The sequence below is a fragment of the Ctenocephalides felis genome, unplaced genomic scaffold (genome assembly GCF_003426905.1).
Source record: "Ctenocephalides felis isolate EL2017-DRISC unplaced genomic scaffold, ASM342690v1 CF-g0.4_SCAFFOLD_01170, whole genome shotgun sequence".
NCBI classification, from domain to species: domain Eukaryota; kingdom Metazoa; phylum Arthropoda; class Insecta; order Siphonaptera; family Pulicidae; genus Ctenocephalides; species Ctenocephalides felis.
In genome coordinates, this window is record NW_020537324.1 from 79200363 (window position 1) to 79223558 (window position 23196).

Genomic DNA, 23196 nt, shown 5'->3' on the forward strand with positions numbered 1-23196 from the left:
GGTATTGAGTCCGACATACACAGACAAAAGACCTAGTCTGAAATGCATAAAGGCACATACGGACAATTTACAACGACTTTCAAACAACATTTTCATACAATTTGCAACATTTGTAGGCAATCTACAGCTTTTTTAAATAATCTACTACACTCACAGACAATTTACAAATACTTTACAAAAAAACTAGTGGTGTATGGCATCGTGCCTTAAGGCAAATTGCTGGATCTTCTCGTATCTTAACGAAATATTCGAGAAATTTTAAACGTTTTCAAATATATATTATCACAAATACTGTAACTTCTATTATTTTTGCTATCTTGTTATATCTGACAATGAGCAAATCAAGTGTAAATCATGAATCAATTCAGTTCAATCTCCAGAACATTAACAATAGTCATTTCATTTCGAATTCAATTTAAAAAAAAAGAGTTACCTAATTTACACAAAATTGAGAAAGTGCTCCCGTATAGTCACAGTCTAAACGCACTTGCAAATAATTCTGTGCGACATTTTCACTTATACTGTGCTTAGCTTAGCGGCATTTTCACATTTTTCAATAATTTTTACAAAATTGGAAGTGCCCCAGTCTAAATGCACTTTCGAATATATTTGTACCAGAGTGGCGCTTAGACTGTGCTTAGCCTGGGTCATTTTTTGAATTTTTAATCCAAAATTACAAAAATATTTTTGGAAAAAAAATTAGAAACAAAAACTATTTTTTTCCAAAAGCCATTATTTTGTTGAAACAAGCAGAAAGTTCTTTGAATCATTTAAATCGGACGCTCAGTTCTCTCATAAACTGCCAATTTTTTTCACATTTAGCTTCGTATCTCTGAAACCGCTGGGCCTACCTTTGCCAAAAACTAATAACCACTTCTCCCAGTTATTACTAATTGAATGTTTTTAGATCATTCAAATCGGATACTCCGTTCTCTCAAAAATTCGATTTCTATTTTCTGCACTCTTTGCTCTTTATCTCCGAAACTGCTAGACCTGCCGTTGCCAAAAACTAATCTGCTCATCTCCCTATCAATAGGAATCGAATGTTTCTTGAACCATTCAAATCGGTTGATCCGTGCGCCCAAAAACGTGGACGAAAAAATGCGGACATACAAAAAACGCACACACACATCCATTTTTCTTAGGCATGCCCTTTAAAAATGTTCAGAAACCTTCAAAACGTCGAGAAATGCAAAAAAAAAATATTTTCGATTTTCGGCTCATTACTATAACTTCAATAATAACGTTATTTAATAATAACAATAATATAAGACACTTAAATTTGTTAAAAAAATATCATAAAATAACCTAAAATTTGTTAAATAAAATAATTATATTGTAAAAGTATTGTAAAGATTATTAAAATACTTTTTAAATTAAAAAAAAAATACTTGCAACAAACAAACTATATTTAAAAATAATTTAAATTAGCTAAATATAAATAAGTTTATAGTAAATAAATTACATAATAAATAAATGAGTAATAAAATAGCTAATAATTAATTGAATTATATTAAACCTATAAAATATTGGCTTAAGCCTTATTATAATATTATACCAACCGATAATATTATAACGATAATTTAAAGTTAATTACTGTCTTTACAAACAATTTACAACACTTTCAGACAATCTACAATATTTCTAGACAACTTACAACATTTTCGGACAAATATACTCCCATGTAGTCATTCTGCTGCATCTATTTTCACTGCAGTGAACATCACCATGCAAATGACACAACTAGAACAAAAAACAAAAGAACAATACCTATCCATTATCATCTATCCGTCATAATGAATTCTGTCTTATCAATTAATAATAAATTGATAAAATATTTATTACCTTCGTGTTTTAAATATTATTCCAACGGTGCGTCTGAATCTTCTACAAACAGAGTCGAAGTTCCATTAGATCTGCACGGAATTAGTGGTAGATATGCTACGGCCCTGTTCGTGGCCGCCACGAAGGTTGACACGCTGGAAAAAGCCGCCGAAGACATGAGGAAGCTGAAACATGATCTCAGCAAACCGGCAGGCGCCCTGACTATGTTCATAAGGATTCCCATCATCAAGAAGGACGAGAAGGCGAAGATCCTTAGGGAGGCGGCCTTAGCGGTAAGTAACCGGGGGATAGTATAAGGTTGTCAAATATCTCCCTTCCGCCTTTTTGTATCATAAACCAAGAGCAAAAAGCGGAAGGGAGATATTTGACAACCTAATATTTATTGAAGAGATATTAATTATGGGTTCTCTTCTTGATATGTAAAAACAAACACTTTTTAAGATTTACTTATAGATTTGATTTTAATTTGTAACTTACATTATTGGATGTTGACATTTTTAATCTGTACTTGTTGGCGGTTCCAACATAACTAACTCCCGCTCCATAATAATCAGTTTTAACCTGATTCGACCCTTATTGTCGGATAAGGGTCGAGTTATAAAAGTTTTATATAAATGGTACCGAGATTAAATTACAAACATATTTTAATGAAAATGTGTTAAACATAAAATATTATAATAAATACATAATAGTTCTTAACACTATATATTAAGGTGATACGACTTCCAACAAAGGAAATAAACTAGTGGGGTTTATTCATGGCATCGTGCCTTAAGGCAAATTGCTGGAACTTTCCGTACCGTAATGAAATATTCGAGAAATTTTAAACGTTTTCAAATATATTATTACAAAATACAGTAACTTTTATTATTTTTGCTATCTTATTGTTATATCTGAGCAAATCTCCAGAACATTAACAATCGTCATTTCATTTCGAATTCAATTTCAAAAAAAATTGAAGAAGTGCTCCCTAGTCGCATAATTGTGTGCGACATTTTCACTTATACTGTTCTTAGCTTGGCGGCATTTTCACATTTTTCAATAGTTTCACAAAATTGGAAAAGTGCTCCCGTACATAAACAGTCTAAACGCACTTGGGTAAACATTTGTACCAGAGTGGCGCTTAGACTGTGCTTAGCCTGGGTAATTTTTTGAATTCTTAATGCATTTTGGAAAAATTAAAAACAAATTTTTTTTCCAAACGCAATTATTTTGTTGAAACAAGCAGAAAGTTCTATGAATCATTTAAATCGGACGCTTAGTTCTTTCAAAAACTGCCATTTTTTCAACATTTAGCTCTGTATCTCAGAAACCGCTGGACCTGCCTTTGCCAAAAACTAATAACCACTTTTCCCCATCATTACGAACTGAATGTTTTTTGGATCATACAAATCGGATGATCCGTTCTTTCAAAAACTCGATTTCTATTTTCTGCACTCTTTGCTCCGTAACGGCTGCACCTGCCTTTGCCAAAAACTAATCAGCACATCTCCCTATCAATAGCGATCGAATGTTTATTAAACCATTCAAATCGGTTGATCCGTGCGCCCGAAAACGTGGACGAAAAAATGCGGACACACAAAACACACACACACACACACATCCATTTAGTTTCTGAGGTATGCCCCTTAAAAATGTTCAGAAACCTTTAAAACGTCGAGAAATGCAAAAATTTTCATTTTCGATTTTCGGCCCATTACTATAACTACCCTACGGGAAGTTAAAAAGTCCGCGATTGAAGTAAAACTATTTTGCTCCTGTACGAGATGGCATTTAAGTAAAATAAATACATCATAAAACAATTTTGAATAATGTTTGTTAGTAATATGGTAATACTCACGACGCATAAATGTTAATGTCAATCATGATACATTTTTAAGTAACAATAAACTATATATTTATAATATTTGAAAACAATAATGTAGTTAAAGTCATACTTCAAATGCGGCATGATCGGTTTGTCATTGTAATTAGCATATACGACTTGAATCTTCTTTATACAAATGAAGTATGATTAATGAATTCTATAATATTGGTTCACACAGTAAACTTATAACAATCTTGAACAATTTCATTAACACTATCAATGAAATAACTGCATATATGTCCATTATGAAGTATATCTGTATATAAACGATGCACAGCTACACAAACTATTGTTGTGCTTGATCTCCTGTTCAGAGTAAAATAATTTATATGTATACATAGTATAACAACGAATAATACAAATTCCTTCAATAAACTTACGTTTCGTACAAGGCACAAATATTTCATTTGTTTTATTAGTTTCACTATACAATCAAAGCAATCATTTTCGAGCGACATGACGACCAATTACAATCGACTCATATAGAAATGATATCATCGAGACGAATGACGAATCATTGGCTTTTTCCGTTGCATTTGTACGGATTTACACCCTTGTCGCGCCTGAAGAAGTTTTACTTAAAAATCACGCACACACACACAAAAATACATTTTTTCTAATGTATTCCAAAATATTCAGAAACTTTCAAAACGTTTCTTTTGGCCAAGATATGCAAAAAATGTTTATTTAGATTTTTGAACGATTGCTATAACTAACCCTGCAGGACGTTGAAAAGTAACCTTTTTGAGAAGATTCTACTAACAATTATGGCTCAATTGCAAGCCTTATTAAACCTGGGATGGATATAAAATATTATTAACAAAATAATTACACAAGTCATTGATAACCATGTTTATTTATTTGACAATATATAAATATATGTATATATATTAATTAATTCATATATCTTTAATTTAATTAATTAATTTCTATAAGCAGTCATATGTAACCTTTTAACTAATTTTGTAAATACTAATTACTCATTGGTATGAGCAACCATGTGCTTTTTCAGGGTACGTGATTGTTTGAATACCTTATCGCAGATTTTGCATTTGAAATGGCGCTCTTTAGTGTGGATGAGCTTATGGTTTTTCAAGTGAGACGATTGTGTGAATGTCTTATCACAAATTTGACAAATGTACGGACGTTTGCCAGTGTGGATGAGCAGATGTTGTTTCAAGTTTGACAAATTTATGAATGCCTTATCACAAATTAGGCAAACGTGTGGACGTTTGCCAGTGTGAATGAGCATATGTCTTCTCAAGGTACACGAATGTCTGAATTTCTTATCACAAATTTGACAAGTGTGAGGTCGTTCGCCAGTGTGAATGAGCATATGTTGATTCAAGTGAGACAATTGTGTGAATGTCTTACCACATAACTTACATTTTTCACGACGTGCCCCATTGTGAATTAGCATATGTCTATTCAAGGTACCCAATTGTGTGAATGTCATATCACAAATTTGGCAAATGTGGGGTCTTTTGCCAGCGTGGATGAGTAGATGTTGATTCAAGTTACCCAAATGATTGAATGCCTGATCACATATTTTGCAAATATGTGGCCTTTCACCAGTGTGAACGAGCATATGTCTTTTCAAGTTACTCGATTGTGTGAATTTCTTGTCACAAATTTGGCAAACATGAGGACGTTTGCCAGTGTGAATAAGCATATGTTGATTCAAAGCACCCAATTGTGTGAATTTCTTGTCACAAACTTGTTTACCTGGCTTCCTTGCAGTATGAGCGCGAATATTTCGTTTTTGATTACCAGATTCATTCAAATGTGAAATTTGTTCTCTTGCAGAAGCACAAATGTGTTGATCTAAATGATATTGTTCAGTAAATGCTTCATCACACTTTGTGCATGTGAAATGTTTTTCACCTGTATGAGATTCTATGTGTATTCCTAATGCACATGCATCTGGTAAAGTCTCTGAACAATATGTATACTTATGACAATAATTCACCATATGCTGTTCTAAATAAAGCAACTTTCTAAATGTTCTATTACACTTGTCACATTTATAAGGAGCAGTCTGAATTAATTCCTGTTTGACTTCTTCTATTTTTACTATTGAGTTCTTAAATCTCTTTAGACATGTTTTGTCATCCTCTGAACACGATTCATAATCTTCTTCAATTTCCCGTTTAATGTCTTCGATTGGATATTCTTGTGGTTCAATTTTAATTATCGGATCATCAGACATTTTGAGATATTTGTGCACCGAGTATGTTCTACAAGCATTAACAAATATAGTTGGTTAGTTTAAATAAACTATTATTAAATATGATATTTAATTTCACTAGAAATGTAAATTAAAACATTAGCTGTTGACAGTTAGAGCATCGAGTATAACCTTAGAGAGTGCACTGCGTTTATGCTCTCGTAACATTTTACAGGAATGAATGTTTAAATTAATAATCATTCTAAACTGTCAACACAAATGGTTCTGAGAAAATAATATATTCATATTATGGTTTTGTCTACGAATATAATCTTACGTTAATTTAACACAAGTGTATTTTGAATGATGTATGTCGCCAAGATAATTCCTTCTTTAAAATACTTTATATTTGACGAACAGTAAATATGAATCAACTATTGTTCAAAGCTTTTGGCTCATTGCAGAGCTGAAATGTAAAAGGTGAAAGTAAGCAATAATATTGCATTATTTTAAGTTAAATATTTATAGTTCTTTCTAAATAAAATAAATATAACTAAAAGTTAAACACGTGGAAGAACCTCAAAGTATTTCACACTACCTTTATGCTTATCAATCAATCACAAACACGTCTTTATAATATACAATGTTATTTTTAAACTCAAATTTATATATAATATACTTATGATGACATTTAATTAACAATTAAATAAGCTAAATACAAAATGTTCTTTCGGTATATTAATTTGTTTGACAGTTGAACGAAGTTCTTTTCGTAACTTTGCCTCGCTTTAATCTAATGTCACTATTGCCAACCGTATGAGCATAGATGAATAAAAATGAATAGATCGCCATCTCATGCATTTGACGTTACCTCCATTTTAATTTATGCAGCGCTCTGAAGACGGCAGCACTTGTACAGTATATAACATAGATAAATACGATAAATTAGCATATATATATATATATATATATATATATATATATATATATATATATATATATAAGGCATATAACTTGTTTACTTAACTGGTATATAAATTAATCGCTGGCATTATTCCTAGATATGGTTCGTATACGTAATTCAAAATAAGAAAACTTAAAAAGTTTCATGATGATAATAGGCGTCGGGAAAAAAGAAAGCACATGAATAAGAAAGTTATTTTTGTTTAATTTCAAAAAAAAATTAACGAAAAAAGAGTGCGCGTAAGATTTGAAAGTTTGAAAAAGTTTGAAGTAAAACTTATTCTCTACTGTACAAGATAAATGCATTTAAGTAAAAATAAATACATCATATAACAATGTTGAATAATGTTTATTATTGATATGGTAACACTCGTGATCAGGGCCAAATTTAGAAATTTGGCGCCCTGGGACACCGACAAATATGCCGCCCCGTCCTTAAAATTTTACTTAAGTTGTTTTTATATATTATTACCGTACCAAAAATTAAAATTAAAAAAAAAATGTTTGATAATTTTTTAAAAAAAATCAATTTTTGAAAAATGTTGAGTTTTTTTGATATTTTGAAATTTTAAACTTTTATTAAAGCAAACGCGCTGCTTCAGATGCGCGTAAGCGTCGAGTCGCAGTCTAACAGAACCCATAGAAATGTAAACTAAATTTATACTTATTGTTAAAATCTCTTTAAAATATATGATAATTCGATGTGCATATGTCTAATGATCACTTTTGACCGCCAAATGTTCCTTTTTCAATTTTTTTTAATTGGATCACCGGAACCCATAGACCTGCCTCCTACAAATTTAAGAAGTTCTTTATTTTGTCAATATGTGTCAATTTTTTTTGAATGATATTGGATGCTCCGTTTCTTAAAAACTGAATTATCGTTTTTGGCATTTTGGCCTTTATCTTTGATTATAAAAACTGATTAGTTTTTGGCACAGGCAGGTCCAGCCGTTACGGAGATACGGAGCAAAGAGTGCAGAAAAAAATACAAATCGAGTTTTTGAGAGAACGGATCATCCGATTTGTATGATCCCAAAAACATTCAGTTCGTAATGACGGGAAAAAGAGGTTATTAGTTTAAGGCAAAGGTAGGCCCAGCGGTTCCGGAGATACAGAGCTAAATGTTATAAAAATGGCAGTTTTTGAGAGAACTAAGCATCCGATTTAAATGATTCAAAAAACTTTCTGCTTGTTTCAACAAAATAATTGTTTCTGGAAAAAAAAATTTGTTTATAATTTTTTTTTTCAAAAAATATTTTTGTAATTTTGGATTAAAAATTCAAAAAATTACCCAGGCTAAGCACAGTCTAAGCGCCACTTTGGTGCAAATGTTTACCCAAGTGCGTTTAGACTGTTTATGTACTGGAGCACTTTTCCAATTTTGTGGAAAACTATTGAAAAATGTGAGAATACCGCCAAGCTAAGCACGGTATAAGTGTAAAAGTCGCACAGAATTATTTGCAAATGCGTTTAGACTGTGACTATACGGGAGCACTTTTTCAATTTTGTGCAACTATTTTTTTTGTAATTGAATTCGAAATGAAATGACGATTGGTGTTAATGTTCTGGAGATAAATTGATTTATGATTTACATTTGATTTGTTCAGATATAACAATAAGATAGTAAAAATAATGAAAGTTACAGTATTTGTAATGATATATTTGAAAACCTTGAAAATTTCTCGAATATTTCGTTACGGTACGGGAAGTTCCAGCAATTTGCCTTAAGGCACGATGTCAAACACCACTAGTAATATTTTTAGACTGAAATTAAAAATCAATTTCTACGCCTTCCTATTTTTCACATCCACTTCACGAAATTTTGCTTCATCCTCGTGGAAAAGCCCCAAACATTAATATTTTTTTTTTTTTTCAAATATCTCATTATTTTATCTTATTCTGTTTATAAATAATATTGTTACATTCTGCATTACATGTAATTTTATGTAAGCATTTTATGTGAATAACTATATATTGTAATTTTGTATATATTTTAATTGTTATTCATCATGTAAAATAACTGTATTTTTTGAGTCCTCTTGGAGTAATCTGTGGGCTATATATTTAAATAAATAAATAAATAAATAAATATTTATTACATTTCCTAATTCGATCTAGATATTCCTCATCATCACGTAATTTTTAATCCAGTTTATCTTTTACCCAGGCCGGGATGACAAACACAATAGCCAACTTCTTAGAAATCGTCGCCGAAAACAATCGCCTAAAACACCTAAAACTTATGGTCAACCAATTCGACGAGCTCATGAAATCCGTCAGAGGCGAAGTAGTGGTCAGAGTAACCTCTGCAATTAATTTGGACGAAGAACAAACAGCCAATTTACAGGAAACCTTAGAGAAATTCCTAGCATTCGGCGACAAACCGCAAATGGAACTAGTTGTGGATCCTTCAATAATCGGTGGCCTAATTATCAAGATCGGAGACAGGTTGATCGACATGTCCGTTGCTAGAAAAATCGAGTATTATAAGAAGTTGATGTCGATACCGGTTTATAAGTAATAATAAATTGTGTTTTAGTTTTTGTTGTTTTATTTTAATCGTAATAGATTTATAACATATATATTCTATGTGTATTGACATAAATATTGACATGCCTTTAGGATAAAAAATATCTTACAAATTCTTATTTACAAGAAGGACTGAAGGGGTAAGGGTAACAAATTTACTTTACTGGTCTTGGGATTTAGCTGAAACTTTGTTCAGTTTCAGCATAAAATAGTAAACCACTTTGTTTATTAGGGTGGTCCTTAATATGGATGTATTCGAATTTCTTTGCTCCCAGGGGCTCAAATGCTTCCAAATTGATATAACAAAATTCTCTGAAAGTTATAGTTCTTAATATTAACTTTTAGATAGTCCGCACACCATATTTCCGAATTTCTTTGCTCCCAGGGGCTCAAATGCTTTCAAATTGATATAACAAAATTCTCTGAAAGTTTTAGCTCCTAATATTAACTTCTAGATAGTCCGCACTCTATATTTTCGAATTTCTTTGCTCCCAGGGGCTCAAATGCTTCCAAATTGACATAACAAAATTCTCTGAAAGTTTTAGCTCTTAATATTAACTTTTAGATAGTCCGCATGCCATATTTTCAAATTTCTTTGCTCCCAGGGGCTCAAATGTTACCTTCTCAAATTATTTTTCCTATCACTCTCGTTCTATCAAAATTTCAGTTGCCATTTTCTTAATAGATAGGGCCATTTTGTTAAGTGATAAGATTTTTTTGGAAAAAAACCTATCTTTAGTTCGTTCTGTTTTGAATAATAATTCTTATCCTTCATATTTAGTTAATAACGTCATTAAAAATTGATTAGAGTTTTTACAAAACAATTTAAACAGTTCTTCCTATCTTAACAATTCTTTTTCAAAATCTAATTCTTCCTCTTTAGATAAATATAAAGGTGTTATTTGTTACCTTTCTTAAGCAATTTTTCTTATTTTTTAAAAAAGTTATTTGCCGCTGAAGATTTTCTTTTGGTTTTCAGTTTTGACAACACTTTCAGTTGCCTTTTTTCTTCTCTTAAATCAAAAACACTTGCGTTGTAACCTTGATCAGTGTCCATAATGCACCGCTATTAATAATAAAATATAGAAGGGCATCATGAGCTCCTTCAATTTCTCGTTTGGTAATATACTAGTATAATATTATTTTACACAAATTTAGTGTTCAATCAATTTTACATCATTAATTTTTTCTGTTGTTTTTCCTGGTTTGGTAAGTATAATTTCCTCCTTTTTATATATTTATATTTATCATCAACTTTGTATTTATATGTTTGTTTAGATTATTGAATGATGACACACATCAAGTGTCGAAACGTTTGATGGAATAAATAATTTTGTTATTTAATCTTTTTTTAATTCGACGCTTGGGCTGCAAAAATATTACAAATATATATATTAGGTTGTCAAATATCTCCCTTCCGCCTTTTTGTATTATAAACCAACAGCAAAAAAGCGGAAGGGGGATATTTGACAACCTAATATATATATATATATATATATATATATATATATATATATATAGGTCAAATACTTCCAAGTTAACAAAAAAAACAATCTCTGAAAGTTTTAAGTCTTAATATTAACTTTAAGATAGTCCGCATTCCAACCACCAAAATTTCTTAGTTCTTCCCAAGTAAATACTTATTTTATAAAATATATTAAATTGTGTAGTAAATTCTTGTATTTGCGATCAAAATAAGCAAATACAATGTAAAATCTCAAAATTTTGATTCACTTGTCGTTCAGTCATAAAAATCTAAAAAACAAATGAAATTTTACCCATGTTATTTCCGTAACAAACTTTGATTGAATTGAGGGCTATCTTAAAATTAATATTAAAAGCTAAAACTTTCAGAAATTGTTTTTTTTTATCATTTTGGAAACATTTGAGCCCTTGGGAAAAAATTCGATAAATCAATATTAAGGACCACCAGATAAAATGCTCAGGCTGTGAACTCATTTGGTAAATCTAAATAAAAATGTTATCGTAATGATATTTTCATGTTACGGGTCTATCTTCGTATGAGTTGGTAGTAACAAACTGTCAAAAAGTATATAGACTACTTTTACACACCAGAAAAATGAAGTTGAATGAAACAAGATTCAGCAAGTCGTTATTATTTTTTATATGCAGAACCATTAGGTGTTTCACCTAACATTACCTGTTGCGCTCATGATAAAATTGTTATCTAGCGTTTGCGCCTTTTGGAGGTTAGTTTTTATGTGTAGAACGCCTGATCGCATAGCAAATACATAGCTTTTTGACAATTGGTTAGTACTAAGGAGGCGTCCATTAATCACGTGAGGTTTTTGGGGAAAGGGTGGAGAAAGTTTGCCAAAAAAATCACGAAATATGTGAATCAAAATCAAAACATTCTCAAAAAAAAATAAAAATTGTTTGCAATTTTTGCTGTAACCAAAAATACACGTCATATTTGCTGGGGAAGGAGGAGGGATAATTTTAAATATCAGCAAGGAAGAGGTGGGGTCCCAAAAAACCCTTAAAAATTCCATCACGTGTTAAATGGACGCCCCTTAACTCATACGATTTTAAACATTTATATTTTATCCGAAAATTTGCTCCTCAACCCTTTCTACTCGGATACCGCCGCTGCGGCGGCAAAATTCATATAAATCTCGGAATTCGCGAGTAGAAAGGGTTAATATTTGAGTATAGAAGGATACATGTCGAAAGAACCGTGAAATTTGCAAACGTAAATTAAATTTTGTTTTTTTAAGCCGTCAGAAAGTCTATGGTCTACTTTTACACAATAGAAAAATGAAGTTGAATAAAACAAGATTCAGCAAGTCGACATTATTTTCTATATGCAGACGATTTATATATATATATGGTCCTTAATATGGACATTTTCGAATTTCCTTGCTCCCAAGAACTCAAATGGTTCTAAATTGATAAAAAGCAATTTTCTGAATGTTTTAGCTCTTATTATTGTCTTTTAGATAAAGCGCAATTCAATCAAAGTTTTGTATGGAAATAGCATGAAAAAATTTTCAAAAATTTTGCAGAGCGTCGAATTCAATAAAAAATGACACGAATTTTCACTTTTAATTTATTTGTCGCTAAGTTATACCAAAATATTTTTAATATTTCAAAAAAAAATTCCATGCTCTTTCCATACAAACCTTGATTGAATTGCGCTCTATCTAAACGTTAATATTAAGAGCTAAAACTTTCAGAGAATTGTTTTTTATCAATTTGAAACGAACCATTTGATCCCCTGGGAGCAAGGAAATTCAAAAATGACCATTTTAAGGACCACCCTAATATATATATATATAAAAACAAATAGAATTTTACCCATGTTTTTTTCATACGAATCTTTGGTAGAATTGCGGAATATGTAAAAGTTAATATTAAGACTTAAAACTTTCAGACAATTGTTTTTCATCTTTTTGGAAGCATTTGAGACTCTGGGAACAAAGAAATATTAAGGACCACCCTATTTTTTATCCCAGACGAGTAAATCAACGATTCTCCTTACTTAACCATTCAAGTCCATCTCACTTAATACCTCAAAAAGCCTCTACTAGCGATAAAAATTTACAATCGTACGTGTGTTTATATACAAAAGTGTGCATCCAAATCAAATGTCATGGGGGACTAAAAAGGATATATCAGGAAGCATTTTATTTGTCACTATATAATAAAAATATATGATCTGAGGGAAATAGATTCTATATGAATGATCAGATGATGGATAATTTATAATGGATCGATCTGGGAGGAGGGAATGAAATTTTAACATGGTTAATAAATAATAGGTTGTCAAATATCTCCCTTCCGCCTTTTTGTATTATAAACCAAGAGCAAAAAGGCGGAAGGGAGATATTTGACAACCTAATATGTATAGGCCATAAATGCAGGCAACTTGGTACATGCAAGATTTGGAGGATAGAGAAGAATTTTTAACAAACCGAATAAATAGTCCTCAGAACCAGCTCCAATTTTGATTTTTTTAGTATTATTCAAAATCATTTCATATGGGAAAAATATTTTTCTTATTATGTATGTTATTTATGCAAGATTTGGAGAATGAAGAAGACTTTTTAACAATAGCCGAATAAATAGTCCTCAAAACCAGCTCCAATTTTGATTTCTTTTAGTATTATTCAAAATCATTTCATATGGGAAAAATATTTTTCTTATTATGTATGTTATTTATGCAAGATTTGGAGGATGAATAAGAATTTTTAACAATAACCGAATAAATAGTCCTCAAAACCAGCTCCAATTTTGATTTTTTTTAGTATTATTCAAAATCATTTCATATGGGAAAAATATTTTTCTTATTATGTATGTTATTTATGCAAGATTTGGAGGATGAAGAAGAATTTTTAACAATAACCGAATAAATAGTCCTCAAAACCAACTCCAATTTTGATTTTTTTTAGTATTATTCAAAATCATTTCATATGGGAAAAATATTTTTCTTATTATGTATGTTATTTATGCAAGATTTGGAGGATGAAGAAAATTTTTTAACAATAACCGAATAAATAGTCCTCAAAACCAGCTCCAATTTTGATTTTCTTTAGTATTATTCAAAATCATTTCATATGGGGGAAATATTTTTCTTATTATGTATGTTATTTATGCAAGTTTTTAGGGTAGTTGTATTTGAAAAAAATATTTATGTATTAATTTTCTTGTTAAGAATAGTTATTATAAGTACAGTTGCTATTAACTATTCAATATGTACATCATAATTTCTCGTAAAATATGATTTTTTTTAATTTCAATATTTATTACAACTGTTAAATAATTAACATCTAGCAATAATAACATAAATTTAAATAAATAAGAGTGCAAAGGATAGAATTTACATTAAAATAATATCCGTAGTATGATAATTTAATATAAAATAAAAGCAAATAATAATAAGAATAAAATTAATAAATAATATAAATAAAATTTCTGAATAAAACTAAAATAAAAACATGAATATGATATAAATGTAGGTCTTTTTCTGTCAATTTTTGTATCATTTATATTTTTATTTTATTCATATTTTTCGAGATATGAAAAGTAGGTGTTTTTTGTGAAAAACCAAAAATGTTTTGTATCTTGAAATTGTAATTTAAAAAAAATAAAAAGTTTTGATGCAGCTAAAGGGGCGTCCACTAGTCACGTGATTGTTTTTTTTTTAAAGATTTTTTTAATAAAAATTCGAAGAAAATTAACATTAAAAAAGGTTGTAAAAAGGACTTTACTGTCAAGCAAACCAGAATAAAATATTTCAAATAAATTTAAACTTCAACCAACAAGGCAGTAAATAAGGACTCTACTGACAAGCAATATAAAATAAAAATTATTAGAAAAAGACTCTACTGACAAGCAAACTGGGAAAAAGTATCAAAAAAGACTATTGACAAAAAACTAGAAAAAATATCAAAAAAGCACTCTACTGACAAGGCAAAAAGAAAAAATAAATATAATAAAAAAAAGACTCTGGGTATTAATTTACTTGTTAAGAATAGTTATTATAAGTACAGTTGCTAGTAACTATTTAATATGTACATCATAATTTCTCGTAAAATTTGAATAAAATTAAAATAAAATCATAAATTTGATATAAATAAATATAGGTATTTTTCTGACAATTTTTTTATCATTTATATTTTTATTTTATTCATATTTTTGAAATATGAAAAGTAGGTGCATTTTGTAAAAAGCCAAAAATGTTTTATATCTGGAAATTGTTATTTAAAAAAATAGTTTTAATGCAGCTATAAAATTCAACAAACTTTTGATATTTAAGTAAATTCTGAAGGGAATACGATTAATTTTAATTTTGATGGAGAAGGATCTAAAAAGTAGACTCTACTGACAAGAAAAGAAAATAGAATAAATAATTTTAAAATCAGCCTCAAATTGTAAAAAAAGAACTCTACTGACACGCAAACTGGAAAAAATATTGACAAACAAATTTAACATCGACTAGGAATTTAAATGAAGACTTTACTGAGAAGCAAACTCGAAAAGAATATTGTCAAATACATTTAAAATCGACCAGCAAGTTTGTAGAAAAGGATTCTACGGACAAGCGAACTAGAAGAAAAAAATAAAAAAAAATTAACATAAACTAACAAGGCCATGAAAAGAAGAGATTACTGACAAGAAAAATAGAAAAAAGTACCAAATAAATCTAACATAAACCAAAATTGTAAAAAAGATTTTTAAAAAAATGAATAAATTTAATATCAACCAAAATTGTAAAAAGAATTCTACTGACAAGCAAACTAAAAATTTGCTTGTCAATTTGCAAATAAATTTAACGTGGCTAATGGACGCCCCCTAATAGCAATTCTTAACACAAAAATTAAATACTTATTTATTTTATATATAAAAATAATTATTTTTCAAAGAAAACCACTCAAAACTGATTTCCTTATATAAATAGCATACTTGATCAAATAAAAAAAAATAGTTCCCCGTTCTAAAATGTTTGTGATTTAAATTAATATGAAAAAAAAAAACAAAAATTGAAGCTGTTTATGAAGACTTAAGGGGCACAACTAGTGTGAAATTTGCAAAAAAATCGAATTTTCAATTTTTCCATATTTCGATAGGTTATAACTTTAAAAATAACATACCAAAATTTTAATCGCAATCTTAAATAGTTTTTGAGTCACAGCCATTTAAAGAGTATATATATATAGTATATAGTATAACAATCATTTAATCTTTAAACGCGTTTTTCTCGAAACAGCATTTTCCGAATTTGCTGCAGCGATTACTCAAAAACAAAGAATCTGATCACTATGAAATTTTTATTACATGTTCTATATATAGTTCTCCGTAAAATAAACTATCGATTTTTTGATCGGATCAAAAATCGAATTTTTGCAGTCCAAAAACGACCAAAATTTTGGGTAAAAATCGACTTTTTTTTAAAAAACGCCGTCATTTTGTCAATTTTTGATTTTTTTTTCTTTATCGTAGTTCATTTTGCAGACAATATTATCTAGTTTAACAAAATTTTTTTTTTAAATTTCATCCACGTAGAAGGCCGGTATCACTGCAGCAGTTAAGGGCCTTTTTTTATCGACGATAACTTAAAAAATATTTAATTCTTTTCTTCAAAAATTTTATTATGTATTCTTAAAACATGTATAAATATATTCCTAAAATTTCGAAATGATTGATGAAGTAGTTGTTTTAATATAAATTCCCAAAAATCACCTTTTTTTTAGGCGGTTACACTAGTTGTGCCCCTTAACACAAAAATTAATTACTTATTTTAATAATTATTTTATATATAAAAATAATTATTTTTTAAAGAAAACCACTCACAACTTATTTCTTATGTAAATAGCATTTACGTTCAAATAAAAAAAAATAGATCCCCGTTATGAAATATTTTTGATTTAAATTAATATTAAAAAGAACAAAAATTGAAGCTGTTTCTGAAGACTTCAAATCTCCATTGCCTTGGCTACAAAAAACATCTTAAAGTATGATAAAATAAAAATGTCAGCTACTGACAATTTTTCTAAACGTTTCAATATATTTTTAACAAATCTATCATGATTTTGAGCATATGAATAGATGACCATGAATACTTATGTTAAATCTCCTAATTAATAACATATTGTCCTATAATAGTCCAGTCATTTGGTGCAAAAAAAGGCTGTTGCCGGTACAGTACTCCGGGAATTCTGAAAATTGGTAATCTTATAGATTTCGAGGTGCTCTTTATGAAAGTCAACTTTGCCACCTCAAATTTGAACGGCAAGTTGCCGCCATGGAAAAATGGCGTCAAACAACAGCTTTTTTACGATATCTTTTTTCTGGCTGATTCTACGATAAAAGTATTTATGTACGAATTAAACTAGATAAAATTTCCTACAAGTCCTTAGAAAAACGTTTTTTTGTAAAATTGATAGTTTGAGAGTACGGCCGCCTCAAAGTCTTTGCTGCTCTCGCCGTAGTATCAAATCTCTCCATATATGACAGCACTTCGAACTTGACCACATTCTCTCTAATAATTAATATTTTCAATGTTAAATTAAGCGAATAAGATCTAGAAATTAAATAATTCAAATATTTTTCGTTTTTTTGCTGATTTTTTAACACTTCAATGGCAAAGTAGCTATAAGTAAGTGGCTTGAAGTGTTAAAAAATAAGCAAAACAACAGAAAAATATTTAAATTATTTTGTTTCTAGATCTTATTTGCTTAATTTAACATTGAAAATATTTATTTATTAGAAGGAATGTGGTCAAGTTCAAAGTGCTGTAATATACGAAGAGATTTGATACTACGGCGAGAGCAGCAAAGACTTTGAGGCGGCCGTACTCTCAAACTATCAATTTTACAAAAAAACGGGTTTCTAAAGAATTGTAGGAAATTTTCTCTAGTTTAATTCGTACATAGATACTTTTATCGTAGAATGAGCCAGAAAGGAGATATTTTAAAAAATCTGTTTTTTGACGCCATTTTTTCAATATGGCGGCAACTTGCCGTTCAAATTTGAGGTGGCAAAGTTGATTTTCATAAATAGCACCTCAAAATCTATAAGATTACCAATTTTCAAAATTCCCGGAGTACTGTACCGGCAAAACGACCAAATGACTGGACTATAAGATGTGCTCTCATACTTTTCTTAAAATAATCATACCCATACGTGTTATGCAACAATATGTATATAACATAATATACATACATATATCCTTTATCACAATCCATCATCTTTCATTTATAAATTAATAAAATTCCATATCTTGCATCACCGGATAATAGTCCACTCCTCCTTCGTTATCGTTGGACTTGAACAGTCAGTTGTCCCCTTTGGCGTTCCTCTTCTGAAGGGCTGCGTAAAGGTCCTGCTTGAGGGCCGACTGCTGCTTCTGGTCGGACAAGGGCTGGATACTTCGAAGGCCGTTCACAATGTCCTTCGTTTTGCCGAAATAGATTTCGTTCAAGGTGTTCCTTATCTTGTTCTCCATGTCTTCGACCATGCGACCTATGTTGGCGATGTGCGGGTTGGTCGTCTCGTTGAAGGACGAATCCTGCTCCACCTGAAGGGATAAGGGGTAATAGAATTATTGACTTGTCGAAAGAGAAGTTTATGTCTGCATAAGAAAATAAGATTTATATCTTATATATAAAAATGAATCGCAAAATGTGTTGGTAAGCGCATAACTCAACAACGCCTGGACCAATTTGGCCAATTCTTTTTTTTTAAATGTTCGTTGAAGTCCAAGGATGGTTCTTACGGCGAGAAAAAATCGAATAATTGCCGGCAAAACCCTAAAACAGCCCTTTTCTTTTTTTCTCATACAAACGTTTTCTAACTAAAAACATAGAATCAATTTGAGCTTTATTGCTATTATATAAAGTTCATATTAAATTACAAGCACTCACTGTATACTCCTTCTAAACGATTATTCGGATTTTGATAAATCTTTCTGAAGTTTGTTAAGAAAATTTTCTAGGATGTATGTGATTATAAAGTACTGAGGTGTATGTGCAATATTGTAGAAATAAATGGAAAAAAAATTAAAAAACGACATGTCATTGTTTGCATTGAAAATAAATGAAAACTATCATTTGCCAAAAATTTCAATTCACTTATGAACCTAGACAATATAAGAATATTTATAATAAATTTATGATTATGAATAAGAAAATTAAATGTCCACATTATTATTGCCAAAAAGCTGCTGAGATGTGCCAGAAATTAAAATAATGTAAAGATACAGTATATGATGGCAGATTGAATGATACACATATGAACAGGATTTGACAAAATAATTCACTTAAAATATGAAAAATTAAGTATTAATCAGGGCCGGTCCTACCTTTAATGCGATGCGTGCGAAAAATACGAGCGCACGCCTTAGGGGGCGCCAGCACAAGATTCGGATATTAAATTTTCAATATAGTTTTTTTCTCAATATATAATTTCTTTGCATCTTTTACTAATATTTCCACAATATTTTTAAAATTCGTAAAAATTTCACTTTAAAGCAACAAATGGGAAAGTAAAGATGAATATATACAAATTAAATTAATATAATCCAACATGAAGTACCAGTGTTATGTTATGGTTATGGTTATGTTATAGCGTTTAAAAGACTTCAATTTCCAATATATTGTGGGAATTGAGCTCAATATTTTATTTAAAGCAGTTCTACATTTAACATCGCTCATATTATAAATGTATATGCATTTTGGTATGAGGAGTAATTTAAAAAACAATAATTATTATTTTTAGGTAGGCGGTAAATATTAGACATGGGTACAGAACAATCAAGTTTTAAATAAATATCATTACTTGTCGTGTCAGTGATCCACCAAGATTCATAGTCCCGCTGCCCTGTTTGTTTGTTTGTAACCACAGCATAACCGTTGAGGTCAGTTTATAATGTGCAGTACGTGATTTTTCTAAAACTTCCACCACATGAATCGAGTCCCAACAACCTTTGATCTTTTTACTTCCATCTCCTGCTTTCTTAATTAATATAACACCTGAAATAAATAAACATAATTGATATATATATTAACTAATATTATATATATATATATATATATATATATATATATATATAAATCTCGTGTCACGATGTTGGTTCGCGATGGACGCCCAAACTACTGAACCGATTTTAAATTTTATTGACTCATCGTGTGCATATATATTTATAGGAAATTTTGAAATGTAAATTTGAAATATAAATATATAATTTTTATAAATTTCTAAAAATTTTGACAGAAAATGACCAAAAAAAAACAAAAAACTAAAATGACAAATGTCAAAATTTAAGGAAATTTCGATATATAATTTTCGAAACAAAAATTTGACATTTCAAAAAATAAAATTCAAAAACATGTACATATATAGAAATATCCAACATTTAAATCCAAATTTGATGAAATGCTATATTCAAAATCACAATTTATAGTTTTAAATCTAAATAAAAATCAATGTTTATAAATTTAAATAAATGTTGATATGAACGTCAAATGTCATTTGTCAATATTTATGAAAATAATTATATAAATAGATTTACGATTTATATTTATTTGATTAGCAAAAATTTGACATTTCACAAAAAAAAAATGTTTAACGACTTTAATAGGAAACAAATAAATTAATTATTCCAAGTTATGTTATAGGCAACATTGCCAAGCAAATTATAGATACAAAACATTATTGTAAAATAAATATTATCATATTATATTAATTTTCGACCAAAAAGGAAATATTTTGACATTTAAAAATTTAGTGCATATTGAATATATGAAATTGACATTAACTATTTAAATTAAATGCAAAAGTAAAAAATCTGATATTTATATAAAAAATTGTGTATTTAGATAATGATACTGCGTTGATTTAGACTAAATCATGATGCGAGTGAATTAATTTTGGAAGTATGAAATGTCAAATAATTTTGAAAATCATAACAAGTTTTTAACTATTTGACATATCCATATCGAGCACCAATGTAATTAATAATACTTATTAAATGACATACTATTTATAGACAATATTTAATGCATATTTTAATTATATTTTTTGACATTTGCTAATTCAAAATAAATTAAAAATAATTGCAAACAATGTTATAAATCGGATATTTATGGAAAAAATAAATATATTTATGTTTCACTTGATTTCAAATAAAAAAAAATAATTGCCATGCCAAAATAGATAGCATATTCATCTCCAATTATAGTCTAAATATTACAATTTTGATAAATAATCATCTATTATTTTACAGTACGATAATTGATAAAAAATTAATGAAAGTGCTAAAAATCAAACATTTTATAGATTTGGACTCGAATTTCTCAGAACTTTATCCATGTTAGTTTCAGGGATAGTATGAATATCAATTTATAGTCGAAAATTTATATGATAAGTGAATAAAACATTACAGATCACAATAAAAAAGCGACATATTGAATTTAACATTAATCATAAACAAAATTCTGACAGTTAAAAAAAATGTTATCATCCTTTTTAACGACTTCAATAAGATACAAATAAATTAATTATTCCAAGTTATGTTATAGGCAATATTGGCAATCAAATTATAGATATAAATTATATCATATTATATTAAATTTCGAACCAAAAAGGAAATATTTTGGCATTTAAAAATTTAGTGCATATTGGATATATGAAATTGACATTCAATATTTTTAAATTAAATGCAAAAGTAAAAAATCTGATATTTATATAAAGTATTATATATTCAGATAATGGTACTTGCGTTGATTCAGACTAAATTCTAATTTATTCACTGATTAAAAGAAAATATTTCACTATTTGACATAAATAAAATTAAAATAAACAAAACACTATGATGCGTTGGAATTAATTATCAAAATGTAAAGAAATCTGTGTATTAAAAATATAACATTATTATTAATATATCACGTATATTATAAGAACTTCTGCAAAGCGGCAAAATATTTTTGATGGCAAAACAGCGTTTGCCGGGTCAGCTAGTATATATATAAATATATATATATATATATTTACCTGCAAAACCGTGATCCAAGTCCCATAAGTATACTGAACTAACACCCCCTTCAAAATACATTTCTCGGTATTGATCAAAGGCATAATTTGCATCAATTTCTATTTTCCTAATTCGTTCTGAAGGCATTGAACCATCTTCGAGGGGTGGGAAGTATGTATTTGACCATGGTGACCTAAAACAATATTAATCATACATTTATATATATATATATATATATATATATATATATAAATTATATATCTAATTATTATCTAATATATATATATAAAATAATAATTTATTTTTCCTCCTACCTATATGAATCTCCGTCCCTATTATAATCACAGAGTAAATAATCTTTGTCCGCGCTGGAATCTTTAACTATTTTAAGAGGCTGATCGACAGATGATAATAAGTCTTCACAAAGAGCAGGCACCAAATCTATAAGATCGCTCAAATTCTTTTCAATTTGCTGTGGAGGTAGTCTTCTCATCAAATCCAGAGCGCAGTCCATTTGTAATTCAGTCTGAAAGAAAATAACTCCATATCTTAATTGATAATGAGATAGATAATGAAAGAAATTATCTTATATATATATATATATATATATATATTAATAATTATAATAATTCAAAGTGAAATGTGAAAAATGAAATCTACATTAATGCAAAGTTTATGCAAAAAAAAATTCTTCTACAATATAGAGAAAGCATCTCAAGTTACAGCCTTATAAATCACTGATTAATAATATATATAAATTTGATTAACATAAATATGAATTTAATATATATAAATTAATCATCAATTATTAATTATTTATCCCAATTTCCATTATTTTTTATCCACGTATACGTTTAAAAATAGTACCTCAGGGCGTGACAATCTGTCAAAAGTTGAAACTTAAAACTCAATATTTTTTTATCCACATAGATTTTATTAAAACGATCACTCACCATGTTTACAGGTTGTCTATTTATTTAAATAACAACACCTTAAATATATAAATTCCACTCAATTATTGCACAATTTTTAAACAAAATAAATCAAATAAACATCAACAATTCGACTTCTTGTCTCGGTGCAAAAAAGTTACTGCCATAGATGTAAGATGACTTATAAAGCGTAGAGTGCGAAGTTAGGCGAAAGAAAAGAATTATGAGTCTATGGAACCTGTCACACAGGGTAACGGATATATTTGAATTATAATTGACTATTTTAAATATATAAAACAAGTAAAGTTATTAGCAACATTAAATGTTTGATATAATTAGTTTTTAAGCATTTTTCAAATGTCTGTAAGCATATATAAGTTACAATATTTATAATAAT

At 28.9% G+C, this 23196-nt stretch overlaps 2 protein-coding genes across 2 annotated transcripts in view; one reads left to right on the forward strand and one right to left on the reverse strand.

Moving 5' to 3' along the window:
* The window catches only part of LOC113367715 (ATP synthase subunit O, mitochondrial-like), an 11255-nt gene extending 1889 nt beyond the window's left edge, over positions 1–9366 (forward strand). The window contains exons 2-3 of the mRNA XM_026609296.1: positions 1898–2117; positions 9013–9366. Of these exons, the coding sequence (XP_026465081.1) occupies positions 1898–2117; positions 9013–9366 (574 nt within the window). The remainder of the gene's footprint in view (positions 1–1897; positions 2118–9012) is intronic.
* An 8634-nt stretch (positions 9367–18000) lies between these two features.
* On the reverse strand, positions 18001–22945 carry LOC113366136 (F-actin-capping protein subunit beta-like). The gene is made up of 5 exons (XM_026607697.1): positions 22821–22945; positions 22182–22393; positions 21888–22060; positions 19674–19867; positions 18001–18414 (listed from the first exon to the last, which is right to left on the reverse strand). Exons 1-5 carry the CDS (start codon positions 22821–22823, stop codon positions 18172–18174), a joined length of 825 nt encoding a protein of 274 aa, XP_026463482.1. The 5' UTR covers positions 22824–22945; the 3' UTR covers positions 18001–18171.
* Between the last annotated feature and the right edge of the window lie 251 nt (positions 22946–23196).